Source organism: Primulina eburnea, chromosome 2 (assembly GCF_022965805.1).
Source record: "Primulina eburnea isolate SZY01 chromosome 2, ASM2296580v1, whole genome shotgun sequence".
NCBI classification, from domain to species: domain Eukaryota; kingdom Viridiplantae; phylum Streptophyta; class Magnoliopsida; order Lamiales; family Gesneriaceae; genus Primulina; species Primulina eburnea.
In genome coordinates, this window is record NC_133102.1 from 578,836 (window position 1) to 601,955 (window position 23,120).

The 23,120-nt window shown below is 33.9% G+C and overlaps 4 protein-coding genes across 4 annotated transcripts; 1 reads left to right on the plus strand and 3 right to left on the minus strand.

The window, feature by feature from the left end:
- Positions 1-664: 664 nt before the first annotated feature.
- Positions 665-5,215, minus strand: LOC140816101 (transmembrane 9 superfamily member 9-like). The gene is made up of 7 exons (XM_073175169.1): positions 4,970-5,215; positions 3,130-3,294; positions 2,872-2,981; positions 2,675-2,780; positions 2,472-2,584; positions 2,237-2,387; positions 665-2,141 (listed from the first exon to the last, which is right to left on the minus strand). Exons 1-7 carry the CDS (start codon positions 5,084-5,086, stop codon positions 984-986), a joined length of 1,920 nt encoding a protein of 639 aa, XP_073031270.1. The 5' UTR covers positions 5,087-5,215; the 3' UTR covers positions 665-983.
- Positions 5,216-6,510: 1,295 nt separating this feature from the next.
- Positions 6,511-9,895, minus strand: LOC140816106 (eukaryotic translation initiation factor 5A-1/2-like). The gene is made up of 5 exons (XM_073175175.1): positions 9,669-9,895; positions 7,981-8,103; positions 7,797-7,853; positions 7,079-7,153; positions 6,511-6,847 (listed from the first exon to the last, which is right to left on the minus strand). The coding sequence occupies exons 1-5, from the start codon at positions 9,789-9,791 to the stop codon at positions 6,743-6,745; spliced, it is 483 nt and encodes a 160-aa protein (XP_073031276.1). The 5' UTR covers positions 9,792-9,895; the 3' UTR covers positions 6,511-6,742.
- Positions 9,896-13,156: 3,261 nt separating this feature from the next.
- Positions 13,157-16,504, minus strand: LOC140816110 (probable LRR receptor-like serine/threonine-protein kinase At2g24230). The gene is given in 3 exon segments (XM_073175179.1): positions 13,157-14,998; positions 15,000-15,299; positions 15,301-16,504. Coding segments are annotated over 3 exon segments (2,577 nt in total). The 5' UTR covers positions 15,847-16,504; the 3' UTR covers positions 13,157-13,267.
- Positions 16,505-21,191: 4,687 nt separating this feature from the next.
- On the plus strand, positions 21,192-23,042 carry LOC140816118 (CBL-interacting serine/threonine-protein kinase 6-like). Its single transcript, XM_073175185.1, has one exon. It carries the CDS (start codon positions 21,545-21,547, stop codon positions 22,844-22,846), a length of 1,302 nt encoding a protein of 433 aa, XP_073031286.1. The 5' UTR covers positions 21,192-21,544; the 3' UTR covers positions 22,847-23,042.
- Positions 23,043-23,120: the final 78 nt, after the last annotated feature.

Genomic DNA, 23,120 nt, shown 5'->3' on the forward strand with positions numbered 1-23,120 from the left:
ATATACATATACAATGTGCGTGCTTATGCTAATCTATTCTATTTTCTAGAAATAAGACTATAATAAAAATTATATATCCTTTTACGCTAATAGAACAATAAAATATCAAAAAAACTCCACTCGAGCTATTACATTTTGTAAAGAATAAAACTTCCATTCTAAATTTAACATAAATCTTCAAAATTTTAACACAAATCCGTGTTATTTTTTAGTATCAACTTACACAAATAATGATATTGTAAAATGTTGTGTTGATGTCATTTGATTTATATGTTTTGCAAGAAAGGTACATTCAGTGTTGTGGAAAAGACTGGAGTACCCATTGTCCCATTAATTAGTCTTATTGGAACGGGTGAAATAATGCCTCCAGGACTCGAGGGCAGATTGAATCCAGGATCGATGAAAATTATATTAGGAAACGATACAGTTTCTCTTTGCTGTGAAGCAAGAAATTTAATTGCAATTTGGAAGTAAGCTTAGTTGACATGATTGGTCAAAAGCTTATAAGCTTTTGAGATGAGGCTTGAAATGTAACTGTGGGTGATCTTGATTGACATGGCTGGGAGATTGAGCATCTAAAAATTTGTTTGTTTCTTTCTATACTGTTTGATTGTCGTGCTTAGTCGTATCTCGTGTCTTGGCACTAGCTCGGTTCTTTCACAAATTGATGAGATATCCTCTCATAATTCTGCATTTATATTCGTAACAAATGTACTGAACAAGGCTAACAGGAAACATATTTCTGCTCGTAGTCTGGCCATTGAAATTTCTAACATGGATTCTGGTAACTTATAAGATATCACCCTAATAGTCCTAGATGCCACCATGCATTGTTTATCAAGAAAACTGAAAATATCACTTAAAAAGACTCCCATGACTCGTACATTGCAGTAAATAAACTTGAACTTGTTGTAGAGTGTAATTTGCATGTTCCTTGAGATGTAAATGGTACTTCAAACTGGCTTTCAAATGCTCCCAACTTTTCAGTCAATCTTGACAGATGAGTAGATAAGCCTAGTGAACAAGAAGCATGCGTAGAATCCAATCGTACCGGTGAGCACGAAAAATGCATATGAACCAATGAGCATATACCCGAAATAGAGAGCACCTGATACTGGTTTTGTGATGTTGAGCTTTGTGAAGAAGTAGAATGCTGCATAAAGGAAGAGATAGAATGCAGATGAACCTGACGTCAAGTACGATCTCCACCACCACAAGTAGTCTTCGCTGCAGAGCTGGAAATAGCAAAGCACTATAGTGATCTCGGCACAGGTTACAATAAGGATGATGAATACCAGGAAGAGGAATCCGAAGATGTAGTAAAATTGATGTAACCAGATTGACGTGAGGATGAAGAACAGCTCGATAAATACTGCGCCAAATGGGAGTATGCCTCCTATTAATATAGCAAAGACTGGGTTCATGAACCATGCCTGATCAGGTATTTGCCTTGGAATTTTGTTGGTTTTTACCGGATCCTCCATAGCGGGTTTCTTGAACCCTACATAACTACCAACAAAAACAAGTGGGACAGAGATACAAAACCACAAGAGGACTAATGCAAACATGGTCCCAAATGGGACTGCTCCGGATGATTCCTCTCCCCAAATTAGAGCATTCAAGACAAAGAATACGGAAAACACCACTCCGGGGAACAGGAAAGCAGTTTTAAGAGTAATTTTCTTCCATTCCGTTCCCTTGAACATTTTGTAGAGACGAGCGGAGGTGTAGCCAGCAAACAAGCCCATGAAAACCCAAAGAAATAGCAAAGCTGTCATCAAACCCCCCCGGTTTGAAGGAGAAAGAAATCCGAGAGCAGCAAAGATCATCGTCACTAGAATCATCCCAAAACACTGAACACCAGTGCCAACATAAACACACAGCAAATCTGAGTTTATCGGAGGCCTGAAAACATCCCCATGAACTAATTTCCATCCAGTTTCTTCTTGGGCTTCTTCTTGAGTTTCCAATTGGTTGTACTTGGAGATGTCACGGTAGAGGGTCCGCAGCATAATCATGGCCACCATTCCCGAGAGGAAAAGAACAATCATCAATGAGTTGACAATTGAGAACCAATGGATTTGATCATCTGCCATATAAAGATAAGTATCCCATCTAGAAGCCCATTTGATCTCACTCTCCTAGAAGGAAAATAATTAAATCAGCAGCTTGACCATCATCAATCATGCCTTTGAAGATATATTTATCACATGAACGATGAGAAAGAAAGCAGTACCTGAAACTCCACATCATAGGTAAAAATAATTTCCTTATCATCTTCAAGTTCTAGAGGGGAATCATTGCCAGTTACAAGGCGTTTTGCATGAGGATCACAGTTTGTTAATCTTATGTTATCATTCCATTTACCCTCATATTCATGCTTAACACTGTAAGCACCGTGAAAACAAAGATCAATAATAGGCCAAGAATTAACTGAAGTATAACATCAAGCAGCAGCAGCAGCATATTACCTGAATGGTTTGACTTCAAATCCTACGATTCTCGCAGCATCAGTTTCTTCATCCTTGTGAAACTTTACAGTGAATGCCAAATGGTTGTTGATAAAGTACTTTTGCTCCTTTTGCTACGAACAAATAATTCAAAAAATAGGTTAAATTGATGGACTTCCCCAATAAGAAGGGGATTCTTAATGATCAATCGGTGGAATACTTACTCCACCATACTGCACTTTTACTCCAACAGGGAAACCATGCTGATACACCAATGAATCCGTATCAGATCTTTTGTAGGGCATAACTAGAGGGAGATTATCCAATATCCTGCCAAACAAGGCGTCAAAACATATGAGTAAATTGAGCAATGTGCAGAAAATGTCTAAAAGGCATAAAATACATCAAATAAGTAGCTTACATGTTCACCCGATACTCATCATCGATCTTCTCTTTAAATTCCTTTACATCTTTGGCTTTAAGGGTATGATGGCAAACAACAGTGCACATTTGCGGTTCTCGCATTTTAAACTGCAAAGAGGAGTGTATTGTGAAGTACATTTTAATTGGGTGACAGCATAACTGATCTTAAATTAAGCAAAAAGAAATTAGACAACATTCATTGCCCAAGAGATTAGAAAATTCAAATACAAGAAAGAGAACTGAAAGAGAGACATACTTCATAGGGAGAGTTCTCAATGCGATCCCCACGAAGAACTTCCCCTAGATTCTCCGCACTGTCCACAATTTTCTTTGGTGTACAATATGGGAGAGAATAATAGGAATATGGAAGTTGAGTTTTCACTGACGCCAATTTCTGTACTTTCACCTTCAGAGGATCACCCTGCCACACAGAACAGAAAATTGAATCATCCACATCATAGCAAACCCAAATTATTAAAGCCGAAGCTGTATACATGCAACTGTAATGGATGTGCAATACACATTCAATTTGTTCAAAATTAGGTTATGAAAGATGAAGGTGAACATGAATATTATTTACTCACAAGAATTTCCACTACATTATAGTTTGTAGCATCGATTTGGTAAAGAAAGAGTGTCTATTACATAGCATTAAAATGTCTTCTTCAGTTTTTTCCAAAAAAATAAACACCTACTTCACATGGCAGCTTTGAACATCACTTAAATTTGAGGGATAGCAAAGTTTTGATCTTCTAAACAAATTCACTTCGCTTCCTTATATTAATCTTAAAATGAACAGCAAATAAAGAATAAGTTATCAACATAGAAAAATTACACTGCAAAGGAAAACATGCACCATTGTTAAAATACTATTCACATGCAAAAATCTAAAAATTTTCTGTCACTAATTATAAATCTGGTCCATTTGAATACACATGTTTCATCATGCCCAAAAATTTTAAAATGTTAGAAAAATGACACAATCACGCACTATTTGAGGCCTCTGAATATTTCACCAAACCTAAAAATAAAGTAGTCAGACAAATTCTTAATGATGCTACCAAATCTAAGAGACCTACAATCATTTGAGTCATTACTTTGGAGTGAAAATAAAGTTACTTCTCAAATAACTTCTTTTTGATACAAGGTACTTCTCGTAGAACTTTCTTTTCATTTGACCAAGAAATATATTTAGCTAAAAAACGTAATACTTGTCATTCAGTTACAAGTAAAAATTTGTTGATTTTTAGTTAATGAGGAAATCAACCTTTCAGCTTCGTGTCAGGGATCTCATGATATGAGAATGATGCATTCAGTGGAAGTTTAGAATAGTACGGGGTTAAAATTTGAAGTAGGTGATAGGATCGTTGGGTCTTATTGAGTGTCTCAGGGGAAGTAGTCAAAAGAAGAATGCAAGCAGTTTCATAAAAATAGAAGATCAGATATACATTAGAAATGCTTTGCAGAAGCTTGTCTTTTTGAATCAGATTCAAGCACTAAGGTGTAAAGTTCCACACAAATAATAAAAAACTTCACTTCAAAGCTTCAAATAAATTTAGCTTGGTGATACATTGAAATTTTCCCATGTTATTGCATTGATTTTCTAACTGCTACTATCTTACAAGGAACTTGCAAAACTCACAATACAAAACATGCCAAGAAAATGTTTTACGACTATTTTGAAATGCAATTTTTCATGGCCGGTCATATTATTGTTGCGGCAGTGCATATACAAATAGGAATCAAAATCAACAAAAAATTTATCGATTATATGAAAATTCGTCATCGTATATCTACTATAAAAGTAACGGGTATGCATTATCAATAACTCAAGAAGAAAGAAAAATCAAGAGATCTGATGGTGAATCCCTTAACCAACAAATTCGCAACAAAATTAACTCAATCTCAGTATTTCACCAGCTTTATAAAACCCACCATTTATTTTATACATATACCTGGTCAAATCGTAATTAAGCAAGATGAAGAATTCAAAATAAAACTCAAGCAAGCGAACAAACAATCATCGAATAGTTCTAATCGTCAACTCTCAGAGGAGCATATACACAGTGAAAAGTGCGTAAGTCATCTGTTCATACCTTGAAGAAATCTTTGGGAGCGACGCCAGGGAGATAGAAGGCGCGAGCGACGGAGATGAAGAAGGTGAAGCAGACGCAAAGCCGAATCACGTGAGGCATCCTCCCCACGAGCTCCATGAGTTAACGTTACACTGGCGAATCGATGATCAAAGATATGTGACGATGGGACAGTTCGGCCGGTTCGCGAATAAGAACGAAGAGGAAACTGCAAGCAAAGTACGAACGCTACCGGAGAGAAGGGGGACTAATTTTTATATATATATATAATATTATAATTATATTCGTTTTTCGATCCGATCAGACTAAAAAAGATCTGGACCTTTGATTGCGTTAGATTTCCATAGATTGATTGGCGACATTTACTGGACTGAGATTTTGCAGTCAAATAAATGATAAATTGGTGTGATGTGTTGACCGATAATTAAAAAATATTATTTAAATTGAGATAAAATGTAGAGACTATATTTTCATAATAAAACTTTGTGAATTTGTTTACATGCAATATTTTTTTACAATGTCTCTGCCCAAAAATCTAATTTTACATGATTTGTTTGAATCAATACAAATTTTGTTAATTGCAAATATGATGATGAATAATAGAATTGTATGTTACATATTTATTAGTTTTACTTATGAACATTATATATGGAATTTATATCTTCTTTTGCCCACATCGACTATTTCCAGTCCCAATTCTACTATGGTTCAAACCCATGTTTTCAAAACCGGACCGGACTGGCCGGTTGGACCGGTTCAACCGTGAACCGGCCTTCAGACCGGTCCGGACATAAATAAAAACCCGGAAAACAGGTTTAACCGGAAAAAACCGGTTAAAACCCGGTTCAACCGGAAAAACCGGAAACCGGCCGGTCTTCAGGAACCGGCCGGGTATGTGAAATTATAAAAAAAATTGCCCAGAGATCGGCGACGGTTATTTCAAAAACCGTCGCTATATAGCGACGGTTAAAGAATAACCGTCGCTATTTAGCGACGGTTTTTTAAAAACCGTCGCTAAATAGCGACGGTTTTGCAACTAGAAACTTTTTTTATAAGAAACTTGATGTTTGCTACTTTTTTTATAATTAATCTTGATGTTTACTTGGACACTTAAACTTGGTCATCACTATTTGGTTACATGTTATGTGTAATTTGGATTTTTGAATTTGAAAAATGATTTTTATTTTGATATTTATTATAATTTTCATCTTAAAAATTAAATAAAAACTATAAAAACATAAATAATCAATATTTTACTATTTTATTTATTATATAAAATAAATAAAATATTAATTTTATTGATCCGGTTCGACCGTCCGGTCGAACCGGTTGAACCGGTTGAACCATTTTTTAAGACTTGACCGGTTCGATTAACGGTCCGGTTATAAAAACACTGGTTCAAACGAAAAAACATGAAACCTGACAGTAGCCCAATGGTTTCACCCTGGCATTTCCAATGTAAGTACTCGAACCGAGTCCCTTCCACCCCCAAGTTTAGGATGTTCAAAAAAAAAAAATGAAGAAACACAAACTCGACTACCATCTCAAGAAACAACACCTCAAACTGGAATTTAAAACGAAACGATTCAGTGAAGTGTATGTGGTAGCACGAATAGAGTTTAGTTCCCAAACAGGAGGGATCAGCGGTAACATTGTTCTATATCTGTTTTATCATCGACAAGCCAGAGAAAATAATAATAAACGAAGTACGCGCAAACCCATTGATATAGAATTTTTGAGCTTGCTCAATAAATAGTAGTGCCAGTCACAAGACATTTAGTTCTTAGGACCAATGTCTTTGAGAGCACAAATCTGCTCTTCTCCCATTGCAGACATGACAGTTACCACAAGATCTTTTCCTTCCTCGAACCCACCTTTAATCTACATGCGATCAAAACCACAATCAGTATTTTTTAAAAGTTGAACGTGTCTTAAAATCAATCATTCATCATTATAAATTATATAACACCAAAATAAAAAGACTTGGTCGGAAATTTTTGTGAAGTATAGGAAATCATGCGTTTAGGATCAACTTCAAGCAAATCTTGATGTAAGCAATTGATATCGTTAGCTTATAATAGAAAATTATTCATGTTGATAGTAATAACAAACCTGGCCAAGCAGATTTTCATCGGTAGGGAGTTTCAAGTCATCTTTTGTGTTTCCATTTTCAGTCAGAAGGGAAACCTACATCAAAAGATAAGGAAACCAATCCACTCAAGCATTTCAACATTAGATAAATACCAACTAAGCCTATCTTGAAAATAAATGTGAGATGTAAACTATGTGTTTCGATTGATATGCCGTACAGAGAGATACACGATGTTTCCAATTTTGGCTAATCAAACAACCAGATTTGGAATTAAGCTCTAGAAAATTAGTCAAAAAAATTACTGCAAACAGGAGTAGCATTTGAAGGATCTTTCTCATTCAAAATTGATGTACTTTATAAAAGTAGAATAGGATATAGTAGATGATATCAACAGTAATACTATCAGAAACACATTAATAAAACAAATTTGTATGACCTAAATTAAAACTAAATATAAAAAAGCAAAAATATAAATTACCATGGGAATGAGAAAGCAATAAATAAAAAGCAGAAAAAGAAAAGAAATATATAGTAACTAAACTGACAGTAGGATGCTAGGCTCGGATACCGACAAGAAACTTTGATAGCGGGATAAGGTTCAAAAGGCATAATTGAAAATACTCAACAAATGTATCGAACAATTGTAAACATCCAGTTTGCATCACCCACATTTTTTCAGTGTTGCCATAGTTAAGCCAAGTTATTTCAGAATAGATAGTGTAAAATGAAGCAACTTACAAAACCATCTTCGGAAATGTCAATAAGCTGATAATCAGTTCGGTTCACATGAGGCACCTAAAAAACATTTAAGAACAGAATAAGTCAAATTTAATGGTAATAGAACAGAACAGCGGAGTGCTTTGATCAAAGGTCAGAAAAAAATCATGGCATGGATAAAACAAATAAATCAACGACACGTTACATCACAGTTGTGTGAGGATGGAACAATATCCTCAAGCTTCTTGCCATTGAATATGTCAATTGCCACAAAGTGACACTTTGCATGCCCATGCTTGCCAGTTTTTGAAGTTGAGACCTCCACGACCTAATCAAACATGATGGGGACAAAATTATAACATTCAAACATCAAGGTTTTCTGGAGAAATTAAGAAAAAGGTAAGGGCAAGTAAACTAAATCCTTAAGAAAATTATAAGAAAGATTTAGGATACAACATCCATTAGAATTTGCAGTTACCTTGACAGTGGAATAAATATTCTATTTATGTTACATTCTTTGTATAAGAAACATCAAGATAAAAGTTCTGATGCTTGATATCCACTATTTGGATTTCAACGTTGGTTGGATGAATATGACAGAAGAATCCAATAATATTTATTATATCAACTTATTGTTTTCCGTTTCCATATTATCAATATATGCCAACACAAACCGAGGGAAGAGTTCACCTGATATGGTGATGCTATTTCTTGCCACAAAGACAAGGTCATGTTCCATCATGATCGAAGAAGAGTTAATTATTAATATGCTAGGAGAAGACGTATTGTGTTGATGGAAATTGGAATAAATTAAAAAATTAACTAAATACATTTGAACAAACTCCATAAGAACTATATATCATGCATTATTGCATCTTGGAAGACACCATGTCTACAAACATTTTGATTGACAAAAAAAAATTTATATGCATCCAGGAACAAAAATATCTACAGCTTGACATGAATGAGAATCTTGTTAGAAAGCATTATGCAGAAGTCCATATTATTACTCTACATTTCATTTTATTAAAAAGGAGTATAAGATCATTTCCATGTAATTCCAGCCAGCATACAGAACAATTTTTTTTTTTTTTTTGAGATTTTATAATAGTTAGATACATATAGCAGTAATGCTGATTGTCAAAACTTTTCTGCTTACGTATTACTATAGTAAGAGGAACGTTAATGCGTCTTGCGAAAGTCTAAGCCCATGGTATGTGTCCTAGCAGACACTCACAAAATAAAGGTGAAACAAAGCATAAGGAAAAAAAATTCAAGCAACAAAAGTATGAAGCTGAGTCTAAACATATTGAAGAAGGCATTCCAAGTAATTGGATTTACATATAAAAGGAAGCCTCACAGAGAAGGAAATAAAACACTAGATAATGGATATGGATCCGTGGTATATAAATCCTTAATCTGTTACGTTCTGACCATGCATCAAAAATTCACTTTTCTTTTCCAATTTTTTTCCCAACGGATTATCCAATAACTAATACATCAATGCTGAATTGTTCCTTGTGAACTTCAATGATTTTTGACATCAGGTTACACAAAACGTTAGCTAAGATGAACTTAAACAAATAAAGTATGAAACTTATCAGTTCCAAAATTTACGAAGAAGTTATATCAAAATTTAAATTTTTCAGCACAACATCAATCCATTATCGACTCAAAAAAAAATTTGAAGAAGAAATTTGGAAAAAGAACGGAACGAACATACATAACAACAAAATTAACCTAGAGGAGAAGAAAGGATAAAACAACCCGATACACGTCATGGATTGAGAATCGAACAACCCATCAAGATCTGGAGAAACTAACAAAGACCCAGAACCAAATTCGACAAAATGATCGAATCTACGACGAAAATTGAGAGAGAAAAATAAAAACCTTACAAGGCCTGGCTTTGATGACTATATAGCCGTTCTTACGTATGGTTCCGGCTTGCTGAGGGTAAGTCTTGGAGGCACCAGCGTCCGCCTTCGACTCGAAGTGATGCTCCTCGTCCGACATCTCTGTCTTTCTTTATGCAGGCTTGACTGATCTTGCTTCAAGAAAGAGCTTCAGGGCTTATTCTTTCTCTGGTTGGTGCGTATGTCCGCGCATATATATTGTTCTATGGCTAATACTGGAACGTTTTTTTAATTTATTTATTTATTTATGGAAGAAAGACGAAGGAAATTAATTATTATTAAAAAAATCATTAATTAATCATCAACAAATGCCTGAGTGAAAATTTTATCACGTTAATAAACAATATCGTATTATAATATACAACTACTCTATCTCATCAATATTCAAAAATTTAAACTTCTAAAAATTTTTAGACGGATCATGTAACATTTATTTAATAGAAATTTATATTATATATGAGTTTTCAAAATAATATTTTGATATTTTATGTACAATTCGATTTTTTAATTGAAAAGAGAGATTGTTATAATTAATTCTCAAAAGAGTTTCTCACAAACTTGAAATTTTAGTGTCAAGATAAGGTACATGTCATCAGAGAGTTGTGATAATATATATGACAAAAACTTGTGTGAGACGGTCTCACGGGTCGTATTTAGGATACGAATCTCTTATTTGGATTATCCGTGAAAAAGTATTACTTTTTATGCTAAGAGTATTAATTTTTATTGTGAATATCAGTATAGTTGACCCATCAGATTAAGATCCGTGAGACGGTCACACATTAGACTCACTCGTTGATATTAAATATATTCGAACTGATATCAAAAGTGTAAGAGGTACATAATTGAGTTAAATGGGTCGAGCCTACTCAAATTTGGAGGTCTAAGCTTTAGCCCATATTTACCATTATGTATTCGAATTTTGGGCTTCGATGAATTGGGTCTTCCACAACCTTAATCATTATTATTGATAAATGTTTAAACTATTACATGAGATTCATTATTTCAATGAAATCATATATCACATGTGAACCCTATATGAAAATTCACATATATATATATATATATATATATATATATATATATATATATATTTATAAAAGAAAATGACTAAAATATTTAATTTATTTAAAATGGACCCAACTCAATTTGATTTAAAGTTTGTACATTAAAAAAAGTTTATTATCTGGAGCCAATCGCACTAACTCCACCACCAAACTCGATTATTTCTACAATCGATTACTCTAAATTATGCCTAGTGATGAAACAAAAGAAGTAACGTAAGTATTTGGACTTGTATTTCTAGTTGTATGACTTAAGTTATCATCATAATCATGATTTTCACTGAGAAAAATATTTAGTGGAACACCAAATTAAAAGCATCACCATTAAACAAAAAATGTGATTTTCAATGGGGGATTGCACCCCATTCCAATTGACCTTTCGAATCATTATTTTATAATTATTATAGCTGCTGTTTTTCATTCATTTAATTCAATCAATTCAATTAATAATTAACTGTATTTTCAAAATCAAGCATAAATCCAAGAGAGAACTACTCTACATTAACTATACTAACTATGGATCTTCATGTAATTTACAATAATATAATTATCTGAATTTTTTTAAATATAAAAATCAAGTGCCATCTCCTCGTTTTGTCAAACCGAGTGAACACACACGAAAATATAATAAGCAGAACAAAAAGGAGAAAATTTAGGTTTTTCATAGCACAAAATAAATAAATAAAATACTTATTAATTAACATAAATTCGAGTATGCATTTATGCAAGCATGATGAATATATGTATTGCACTAGGGAATAATTAATTATACAGAATATTACTTTTTTATTATTATCATTTTAATTTACAAAAATTTATCCCCAGTCGAAAATAGAATATATAGCACCTGAGGCTGACGATGCGTGCTGCCCCATAAATTTGCTGTCATGGATTTCCCCAAAACCTGCAGAATGGGCTAATGTTTTTAAAAATTACATATATATATATATATATAAAATGTGTGTGTGTGTGTGTGAGCATGCTTAAAGAAGCAGACATATTTTTCTTCATAATTTAAGTCAAAAGAATCCAACATGCTTGATTACCAAACAAACGAAGAAATTTAAACTATATAGAACATAACGTGTCCATACAAGGTATCGTGCTCACCGCATTTTATTATTTTCAGTATATATATATTTATCATTGTTGATATAATAAGTGAAATGATGTCCCACGTCGTCAAAAAATTTATTTTGTTTAGAAGAAAATGGCAAACGATTCAGAGCAAAGTCTCGTTTTGAAAAGATATTATTTTTATAATTAATAATTACTATTTAAAAAAATACTATGTAAGTCCTTATATTTTCTCTTGTACGTCCGATAATTGCTATTAATTAATGTTATTGGATTTGTGTATGTTAATTCCATGCAGGCATTTGGATCCTTGCTCTTAAGTGGTGGTTGGCATGGAGTTTGAAAATTAATAATGTCATGCATGTTATGGGAATAATTTTTTAGTCTTAAAATGGAAAAATTAATGCATCTTGCATTGGTGGTTAGCTAGAAAAAAGAAATAAACGACAACTAAACTTGAAGTATGGCTAATATTGAGCGTAATCATCATTAGTTTTTCTTAAACCAGAGTCTTAATTACGTTCCATGTGAAGTTAAAGTTTGATATCATCACTTTTTCTTTCTTCTTTTTCGTTTTTAAAATTAGCGGGGAATTTTTTATTTTTTTATATGATCCGGAATAGTCAAGATTCCATTGGAACACAAATGGCTCTTTTTCTTGGAATATATGCTATTTTATACCCCTTCTCATTTCTTCCTCGTGACTCTTGAGGCGCACCTTATTTAAGTTAAATATTTGATCTTATATTAGGGTTCTCTATAACATGGCTATATTACATTAGATTTAACACTTATGATCGGATTTATATATATTTTTTAGAAACAAGAGTATCGAACTTGAAATCTCGTAAAAATACTTAAGATTTTAATGTCGATACGTCAAATGAGCTACAAATAATCGACGTTTGGATTCATAGATTGCACTTGTGTAGTACATCGCACTATTGCCACAAATCATGAAACAATGTACTTCAAACCGATCCTTTTTTCATCATATATGTTTTGAACTACTAATCTTTTTTTATTATTAACATATCCTTAGAATTCTTATTCACGAACATTGTGTGTGTTGTTTTCTAGTCTCAATTTATTGAAATACAAAGAATATGACAATTTTTTTCTTAATTCTTCCACTGCACTACTTGTGTTACATTACCGGATTAATCAAACAGTTGAGCTGTATGAGACAGCAAAATCACTATTTCACACAAATTCATTGAATTCTTGCATCATGAGGATTGTGATCTTAATATCATCTAGTGTTAACTACTAACCATTTTCAGCCACTAATAACAGCATGGAAAGGGAGAAAAATATCCATGTATGAAGAAAATTCAGGCTGCTATACAATCTTTCAAGGCAAAATAATTAAGCTCATGAGTGACATAAAAATATCCCAAAAATATAAAAGGCTAAAAACTGAGTATTTTTCAATTCAATTTCTCTCATTTTTCTGTGATCGGTTCGAGATCCTTAGTAGTCCGACTACCTGTTGCATGGTAGGACGCTTTGAAGGAACTTCAGCTGTGCAAAGATAACCAATCTTGAAGGCTTCTACCAGTTGCTCGTCTGATCCGGTTCCACGAATTTTCAGATCGATCGCCTGTGATTCATGTTTCCTTTTAACTAATCCTCTTACCCAACTAACCAAGTTTGCTTCCTTTTCATCTGGATAAAGATCCCCAACAGGCTTTTTCCCTGTTATCAGCTCGAAAAGAATAACCCCGAATCCGTATACATCAGATTTTGGTGTTGGGGCCTTTGGAGAGTCGGTTTCTTGCTGAAATAACTCAGGTGGCACATATCCTGGTGATCCATGCGCAATCTCATCCTCAAGCCCATTCCCAAAAATCTTAGCCAGTCCAAAATCCGACAATCTTGGCTCTAAGCTAGAGTCGAGATAAACGCTGCTAGCTTTGACATCTCTGTGAATAATAGGAGGAAAGCAGCCATGATGAAGATATGCCAGTGCACGTGCCGTGCCAAGTGCTATCTTGTGCCTGAATCTCCAAGTCGTTAGCGACCCTTCAGACCCAACATTTTGTATCCCGTTATTTCCATCTTCCCATGTGTCGGTGCTCCAATCTTCTGTTGTTTGAACACCGAGTGGCAAATCGTATAGCAGGTTTTGCAGGTTTCCATTCTCCATGTAATCATATATAGCAATTCTTTGATCCCCAGCCAGGCAATATCCAGTTAATGGAACAAGATTTGGATGTTTAATTCGACCAAGATACTCGAGTTCCCTTGCTGCTTCTTGGTCTGTCATGGTGGATCCATGGACCAAGACTTTAACAGCAACATGAAAGCCTCCTGGTAAAACTCCACCATAGACGGGCCCAAACCTCCCTTCAGCCAACAATGTATCCCGGTCAAACTGAGAAGTTGCAGACAAGAGGTCTGCAAATGTGAAATTAAGCAATGGCTTCTCGAAAATCACAACCGGCACGGTTGTTGCTTGCTTAACATCAGCTACCCACGTGGTTGAATCAGTCTGGAATGAAAAGGGTCCAGAGATTGTTTGTTCTTCCTTCAAAGAACTCTGTTTCACGCCCTGGATTCTAGATTTTCTTCGGTATCCGAAGGCTAAAAAGAGTAACGTCACAAGTAAACAAATCATTGAGAGGGTCAAAGCCAAGGCGAGCTTTAGTCCCCTATGCTTTGGAGATTCTTTTTTAAATAAGGCTGGATTTGCGGCGATTGGACAGCTGTTCACAGACCCAATAAAAGATGCGCGAAAAGTTTCGGGGGAAATTTGTGATGCACAAAAACTTAGGTTGTTATAAGAGAAATTGAATCTCTCCATATTCTGGAGTTCTTCTAACAGCATCAAGGGGATGTCTCCTGTCAGATTGTTGTAAGAAAGGTCGAGAACTTCAAGGTTCTTGATAACTAGTGGAGGAATACCATCAGTAAGATGGTTTTTCGAGAGATCAAGTATCTTCAAACTATTCTTACGTGAGATGTTGCTTGGAATTTGACCGATCAAGTTAGTTCCAGACAAATTCAAATACTCTAAATTGGTGAGATCATCAACTTTCAATAATTGTTGTTCGGTGAACCTATTATGTGCGAGATTAAGGTGTCTGAGATTCTGAGAATTTCTCAAATCAGTAAACTCTCCACTGAATTTGTTCTCTGACAAATCCAAATACTGCAAATTTGTCCCAATTGAACATGGATCTAAAGCTAACCTGATCAATGTGGCCTTGAAACTGGTTTTTGCTTAAATCAATGACCTCCAGCGGACCTTCAAAGATACCAACAACAGAACCCTTAAACATGTTGCTCGAAATATTCAGATATCTTATCATTTTCATCCCTATAAAATCAGAATCCCGACCCAAAATTTCGTTTTCAGCCAGGTTCAGGAATCTCAAGTCCGGGAATGCACCTCCAAAACCAGTAGGAAGAGAGCCACGAAGCTTGTTTGCAGATAGATCAATGAAAACCAATAACCGGCACTTGCAAAATGCCCAACGGGATTGTTGATTCAAACCCATTGCCACTGAGATTCAGAACTTGCAAATTCCTGAGGGAGCTGATTGCTTCAGGTACACTCCCAGATAAATGGTTGAGAGAAAGGTCCAAACTTTGAAGTTGTCCAAAATTGCCTATGTTACTTGGAAGCCTCCCAGATATTTGGTTGAATGAGAGATTAAGATTCTTGAGTGTACCCAGACTCCAAAAATCAGAAGGCAGAGCAGTGATATTGTTATTGCTAAGATCCAAAGTTCCAAGATTTGTCAATTTTCCTATAGTGGAATCAGGAATTACACCAAATAGCCCCAAACCAGGCAATTCCAACTTAACAACACTTTCACCTTTGGCATCACAAGAAATACCTTCCAATGAACAAATCGAACCCGAAAAGCCGAGATCTTTAGACACATTTAAGCCCATTTTTTGCAAGAATTCAAAGACAAAGGACTCATCCGTATTAAGTTTTTGGCAAACCAAAGGCCTAAAGAACAGTGTTAAAACCAAAACAGAACCAAACATTCCCAAACCCATCTTTTTTTTCCGCTGTGCACTTAATCACGAATTGATTAAGACAGACACAACAAGCATTAATTACCAAACCACCCCAACCGCCCACAGAATCTTTTCTTCAAACCTTCAATATCAGACTAAAGCACCATCAATGCATTACAACCTCCTGCAACAGAAAAAACCCATAAACACCGCCACTACAGACCTCTCAAAGAGCAATTTGAGGTTCCAAGAAACTACGAAGAAAACTGTAAAAAATTTCAGAACCCAAGGAATTCGAACGGATTAAAGCATAAGCATGGAAGCAATCTTACACAACCACATGTATATCCACAGAAAGATCAAACCTTTTGGGGTCTGAGATACTGAAAACCAGAGAATGAATACAGGGGAGGCTTAGCAATCAACCTGTCCATACCTGTGCAGATCCTAATGGAGCCAAGAAATAAAACAGCCGAAGAAATAAGTTGCCGTCTCTTTGACAAAACGAACATGCGATAGCTCCAATTTTCCACAAACAAGTAGTTTTTAAATGAAAGAAAACGGTGGGGGGATGTTTGTTTATTATTTGTGTAGTAAGTAGAATAAATTGACAGTTCAGAGTAGAAAGAAAGATGTTTGGGGCTCATAAATAGCAAAGATATTTGAAGTTAGAAAATGTCATATGGGGTTGGTGAATAATAACAGTGTGTTGGTTGTGGAATAATTATGCTTTATGGAGGGGTGTGTGTGTGTGTGAGATCATCATTTCCCCTTACCCTCTTTCAATATTTTTGCCAAAACAAAAAAAAAAAATAGTTCGAATTTCCACAATTTTTCATGAATATAGGAAAGTTAAGGTCTCTGGCAGATGAAGATTCAGATCACTTTCAGCACGAATTCGGCTCAAATCAAGCATATCGAAAACTTTTTAAGTATTGTCATGAGAAGACAATTGAGAATACCTTTTAAATGAAAGATGTCACAAATCTTCATATTATTATTTGTACATTTTACAAATGTAATAAATTTAAATGTTTTTTAAATATTTTATTTTCTATTATGGTCATCATGGATTCTTAATAAGGAAGTCATGAAAAAGAGCAATTTGTGGGATTTATTTTTCGATTTTGATTAATCATTGCTAATAAGCTCATCACTCATCCATAAGTTTGATTTGGTTTAGATTTTGCACCAAAATAGTTTTTTTATGCCTCAAACACAATATTTATTTCCGACTCTTGTATTTAAAAATTAAGTTTAAAATGAATATTCTTATTATTTTAATTACAAAAATTATTTTATTTGATCATATATTATTTTTAAAAGTATTAATATATGTTCGCCTTAACTTAGTGTTTAAGTAATTCATATAATTATCTCAATTCATTAAAAATAATCAATTTAATTTAGCAATTACGATATATTATTTTAACTCAATATCATGGTACATTGGTACTATGGATAGACATAATTAGGATGCTCAAAAAGAAACAATTTTAATTAAATAATTAGTTAAAGCACTTTTAAAATAATTCAGTTAATCAAAATTCTAGGACAGGTAGCGGAGTCAGCCGAAAGAGTGGTAAATTCTGACAAGCAAAGGCGATGAAGAAAAAGTAAATAAAAAAGTTGACCTTCTTTCCAAACTTGCTTTGTTTGACTTCTCTTTATTAAACTAAGAAATTTGTCAAATAAAGTTTTTTCTCCTCAAAAAACCAATAATTCATATATTTTTAGGGATTTTTCCACATTACACAATATTAATAATCCTGTCGTTAAATTTTAGTATTTGAATCATCAATTCATGATACCATTTTTTAGTTGTATTTTATAAAGATCAATTACATATACATATATATATATATAATGTAAAATTTATCCTTCACATTTTTTGGTGTTGTATATTATTGTTAATATATAATTATTTTTAGCTATCTAAACATAAACTCGTTTGCTTAGTAGTCGTTTCGTTCACGGGTGCATATTATATTATATTATATTATATCATAATGAGCTTACGACTTTAAGATTTTTTATCCTCATTGATTTGGGTGTCAATAGGTCTGAGTTTCATATTTGGGACTTAAAATAACCGATCACTATATTATAAACTATTATTATTACTATTATTTGAAAGAAGGATGTGGAATGTATAAAATTGAACATCGTTTTCATTAAATTAATACACACAATTTGATTGTGATATTTTAGACCCAAAACAAACAATCGCTTTATCTGAAAATTTTATTATATATATATATAGGAAAGTAACAAGATTAAACATCCAATTTTTCTATATATAAAAAATACAAACAATTTAATTGTGATTTAAGCCCATAGTTTTTTAAACTAGAATGAAGCAAAATATGGGCTTAATTTTGGAGTAAACCAAGATCTCATGATCTTGGGCCTCGTTCCCATAGCCGAAAAGAATCAGAAGAGAGGAAAACGAACACATGTTTACGTACTTACCCCGCCCCACCTTGGCCGGCGCCCGCATCAAATGGGGTGTGATGGACTTTGCTATATTGGCGATTTCAATCTATTATAGGTTACGTGTTAGATTGGTCAACCTACAAAAATAAAAATAAAATAAAATAAAAATTAGTAAACAACAATCACTTATGAACAAATCTAAATAATATCCATATTTAAAAGTTCATTAACCATATATAAATAGTTATAAATAATATATTTCTAAAAAAAATTTAATTGTATAAATCATATTAATATTTTAAAATGTATTAATCATATATAAATCATTTCAATTAATATAAATCATTTAAAACTTATCGATCATATATAAAACTAATAGAAATTATAATTACAATAGAAGTTTAAAAACTGTAAAAAGAAACTATCGGATCGGATTGGCCCGCCCGCCTTACCTTGGACCTGCGCCGAACAAGTCAGCCCGTTTTGAGCCGCATAAATCACAGCCCAACCAAAAAATTTTAGTGTCGGGGTGGGTTGGTTCAATGACGGCTCGTCCCGATTATATAGTCCTACTTTTTCACACAAATACAAAAATATTAAAAAAATCAAATTATATACAAACTTTATATTTTATCTATATTTAATTCATTCAAAAAATAATGGAAAATCATTTCGAAGGAAGATGATAACAGTTTGAATATGAAGATAATAATAATTTAATATGTTAATTAGTATAATTAGTGTTGCATCTTAAAAATTAGTCATAATTTTTAATTAAATCTTTATTTTTAACCAAATTTTATTAAATTAATACAGTGTATTCAGTATTTATAAACAAAATGAATAAAATATTATATATCATCTCATATTCTAACAATCTCATTTCACATAAGTCTTTTAATGAACACTAAAAAATAAATAATAACTTAAAATAATAAATAATTAATCAACACCATTGCTTTTATTATATATAATTTAACATGTCGGTGATTAAATGATAACACCAAACAATGCTCTAAAGTTTTCTCGAAGGCAAGAAAATGCCTTGATAAAAGGTTCACAAAAACTCATGTGATACGGTGGGTCAATTCTGTGAAACGGATATTTTATATGAATCACCCACGAAAAAATATAATTTTTTGTGTCAAATATATTACTTCTTATTAAAAATATAGACAAGATTGATCCGTCTCATGAATAAAGATCCATAAGACCGTGTTATAAAAGACCTGCTCTTTATTTTTATCATTTCGATTGATTTAAATTCAGATGATCAAACCCAAACTTTTGAGAATATACCATTTTTAATAATAATCAGCTAGTTAAATCTGGTCAGTTTGGAATTTGGATACACAAAAACTTGACTTCGAATTAATATATAAATTTTATTAAGTAGGCTGTTTAAATGCTTAAGATTTTATAAAATAAAATTTGGATACACGTACATCAGACTTTTTTTCCTCTGCTTCTGGTTTTTTAAGTGTTCTTTATATTTTTCAAAGGTCAAAAACTTGTGTGAGACGATCTCACGGGTTGTATTTGTGAGACGGATCTCTTATTTGGATCATCCATGAAAAAGTATTATTTTTTAAGCTCAGAGTATTACTTTTTATTATGAATATGGGTAGGGTTGACCCGTCTCACATATTAAGATCCGTGAGACGGTCTCACATGAGACTCACTCTTTTAGGGCAAAAACTTGTGTGAGACGGTCTCACGGGTCGTATTTTGTGAGACGGATCTTTATTTGGATAATTCATGAAAAAATATTAATTTTTATGTTGAGAGTATTACTTTTTATTGTGAATATGATCAGAGTTGATCCGTCTCGCAGATTGAGATCCATGAGACGGTCTCATATGAGACCTACTCAAATTTTAGACTACGAGTAGATCTCTTGTGAGATGGTCTCACGAATCTTTAGCTGTGAGACGGGTCAACCCTAGCGATATTTACAATAAAAAATAATACTCTTAGCATAAAAGTTAATATTTTTTCTTGGATGACCCAAATAATATATATGTTTCACAAAATACGATCCGTGAAACCGTCTCACACAAGTTTTTTGTCTTAGACTATTATAGCAAATTGGCAATATCCATATCTTTCTTTAATAATCGAAAAAATTGTGTTTTTTTTTGTTTTTTTTTAAAAAAAGTCAAATAAAACTCTATTGGTTTGTAACTATTTATGCATCGATGGGTAATGAAGGCTAGACTTGCAAATCGAAAACAACCCCAGTCGAAGAAGATTGATATTGCATACGCTTCTTTCATATTCAACGTATTTTGTGTGTGCAAATTCATTCAAGTAATCATCAATTTTAATAGTATGGCGTATGTCATAATCACCAATTTTTTTAGTTTTATTTATTTATTGGAAAAAGACCATATAATATAATACAAACAAATAGGAAATAAAAATTAAATTTTCATTTTCCTAGGAGGTGTCGAAACAAGTCGTTGGTCTTAAAGAGTTTGAATTTGTTTTGTTCTCCAGATAATATCTAACCACTATCTGAAAAGCTTCAAATTATTTGCCCATGTGTTGTAATAGACATATTATATAATATATTTTATTTTAGTACATACAATTTAAATTGCACTGAGTGTGACATTTTTCCTTTAAAAAAATACATATAATAAAAAATTAAAAGAATGTAATTAGATTAAGTGTAGATTCATATTATGATTTCTCATATAAAATATAAGTCGTGGATAAAATTTTTCATTTTATTTACTAGGAGGAATCTTCAGAGGTTTTTTTTTTTTTCCTGCATTAATTGCGTCACAGTTGGCTTGTGTTGTTGTTTAACGCAATCTGATGCGGAAAAAAGAAAAGAAATAAAAAAGGAAATTAATTAATATCATTATTGGTAAAAGTAAAATATAATTTCTATACATAAATCTACAAACCTTACCAGCCGTCCGATTAAGTTGAGGTAGCGAGCCATCCATCCTTTGCTGGCTATAAATAAGTTGAATAACACCATGACATCGTTCGTGGTTTCGACGGAAATTTACAGCTCAGAACACACAGTGCCGGCGGTGTTCCAAACACTAAACATTTTGTATCATTTTTTTTCATCCCATTTTCTTGAAAAAATCCAATAGAGTTCCACTCGGGAATGCATAGAGATGAGAAGATTTTCGCTTTCTAACCACCAATTATCCTGCATAAAAACCAAAAATCTCTATGTAGTGGCCGGAACAGTCACCGGGAAAATGTCGAAGACGGGTGAAATCGCCACCGCCGTTGCCGTCTTCTATCATTCTCGAAGAACGTATAAGAAAACACTTCAATGACCATGAGATCTGAAGCAAAATGCGGCGTGCTGCGTGGGAAGTACGAACTGGGCCGTTTCTTAGGCCACGGCACTTTTGCGAAGGTTTACCATGCCAGGAATCTGGCCACAGGTGATAGCGTCGCCATGAAAGTGGTGGGAAAGGAAAAGGTAATCCGTGTCGGAATGATGGAACAAGTGAAGCGCGAGATATCAATCATGAAGATGATGAAGCATCTCAACATCGTGGAACTCTACGAGGTCATGGCTAGCAAGACCAATATTTACTTCGCCATGGAATTGGTTTGCGGCGGCGAGTTGTTTGCAAAGGTCACCAAGGGCCGCCTGCTCGAGGACCCTGCTCGGCATTACTTCCAACAACTGATCTCTGCGGTCGACTTTTGCCACAGCCGGGGTGTTTATCACCGTGATTTGAAGCTGGAGAATCTACTCCTTGATGAAGATGGGAATCTTAAAGTCACTGATTTCGGGCTCAGTGCACTTTCCGACCATCTCCGCCAAGATGGTTTGCTGCATACAACGTGCGGCACGCCGGCCTACGTTGCGCCGGATGTCATCGGGAAAAAAGGATATGACGGAGCGAAGGCTGATATTTGGTCATGTGGGGTGATTCTTTATGTACTTTTGGCTGGTTACTTGCCCTTCCAAGAGGATAACATTGTTGCTATGTATAGAAAAATCTACAGGGGAGACTTCAAGTGCCCGCCATGGTTTTCTCCCGAATCCCGCAAGTTAATCACCAAGATGCTGGATCCGAATCCCAATACGAGGATAAGCATAGCCAAGATCTTGAATTCATCTTGGTTCAAGAAAAAATCTACAGTGAGACAATCAAAGAGTAAACTAGAGCAGGAATTTGCATTGGGAGATGGAGTAAATGGAAAGGGTAATGAACCAGAGACTTTGAATGCTTTCCACATAATTTCCCTGTCCGAGGGATTCGATTTGTCCCCTCTGTTTGAAAACACGAAGAAAATTGATAAAGAAGAACTGCGATTTGGCACTATGACTCCTGCAAGTAGTGTAATCTCCAAGATTGAAGAAGTGGCAAAAACACGGAATTTCAGTGTGAAGAAGAGTGATTCTTGTGTTAGGTTGCAGGGGCAAGAAAGTGGAAGGAAAGGGAAACTAGGAATCGCTGTTGATATTTTTGCCGTTGTAGCATCTTTTCTGGTGGTGGAGGTGAAGAAATATAGTGGTGATACTCTTGAATATAACCAATTCTGCAGCAAAGAACTGAGACCTGCGCTTAAAAATATTGTTTGGACAACAACTGGGAATTCAATGCCTGAATGCTGATAAAAATAGTTCTATAGATTCATGAAAAAATAAAATCCTAATTGCTAGCTTGGCATTTTCAAGTTTGTTCTGTTGAAATGGAATCCTAATTTACTAGTCTTGGATATGATTTAGTTCTACAAAATCTTTATTACGCTTCTCTTTTTAATGTTTGGTATTAAAAATCGTTGAGTTAAACTTTATAAATTTTCTGCCGAGTGATTAGTTTTAGATTGATTTACGTGGGGTCTTTTTGACGGATCTTTGATCGTCTGAAGGTCTTATCATTATTATT

Bases quoted from the DNA above. Each gene is read 5' to 3' on its own strand.
- LOC140816101 (XM_073175169.1), bottom strand. From the start codon at position 5,086: ATGGAGCTCGTGGGGAGGATGCCTCACGTGATTCGGCTTTGCGTCTGC. The intron at 2,982-3,129 runs GTATGTCTCTCT...TCCTCTTTGCAG, and splicing joins TTGAGAACTCTCCCTATGAA to TTTAAAATGCGAGAACCGCA. The intron at 2,585-2,674 runs GTAAGTATTCCA...ATTTGTTCGTAG, and splicing joins TAAAAGTGCAGTATGGTGGA to CAAAAGGAGCAAAAGTACTT.
- LOC140816118 (XM_073175185.1), top strand. From the start codon at position 21,545: ATGACCATGAGATCTGAAGCAAAATGCGGCGTGCTGCGTGGGAAGTAC.
- LOC140816106 (XM_073175175.1), bottom strand. From the start codon at position 9,791: ATGTCGGACGAGGAGCATCACTTCGAGTCGAAGGCGGACGCTGGTGCC. The intron at 8,104-9,668 runs GTTTTTATTTTT...ATGTTTGATTAG, and splicing joins TCAAAGCCAGGCCTTGTAAG to GTCGTGGAGGTCTCAACTTC. The intron at 7,854-7,980 runs GTAACGTGTCGT...AATGTTTTTTAG, and splicing joins CATCCTCACACAACTGTGAT to GTGCCTCATGTGAACCGAAC.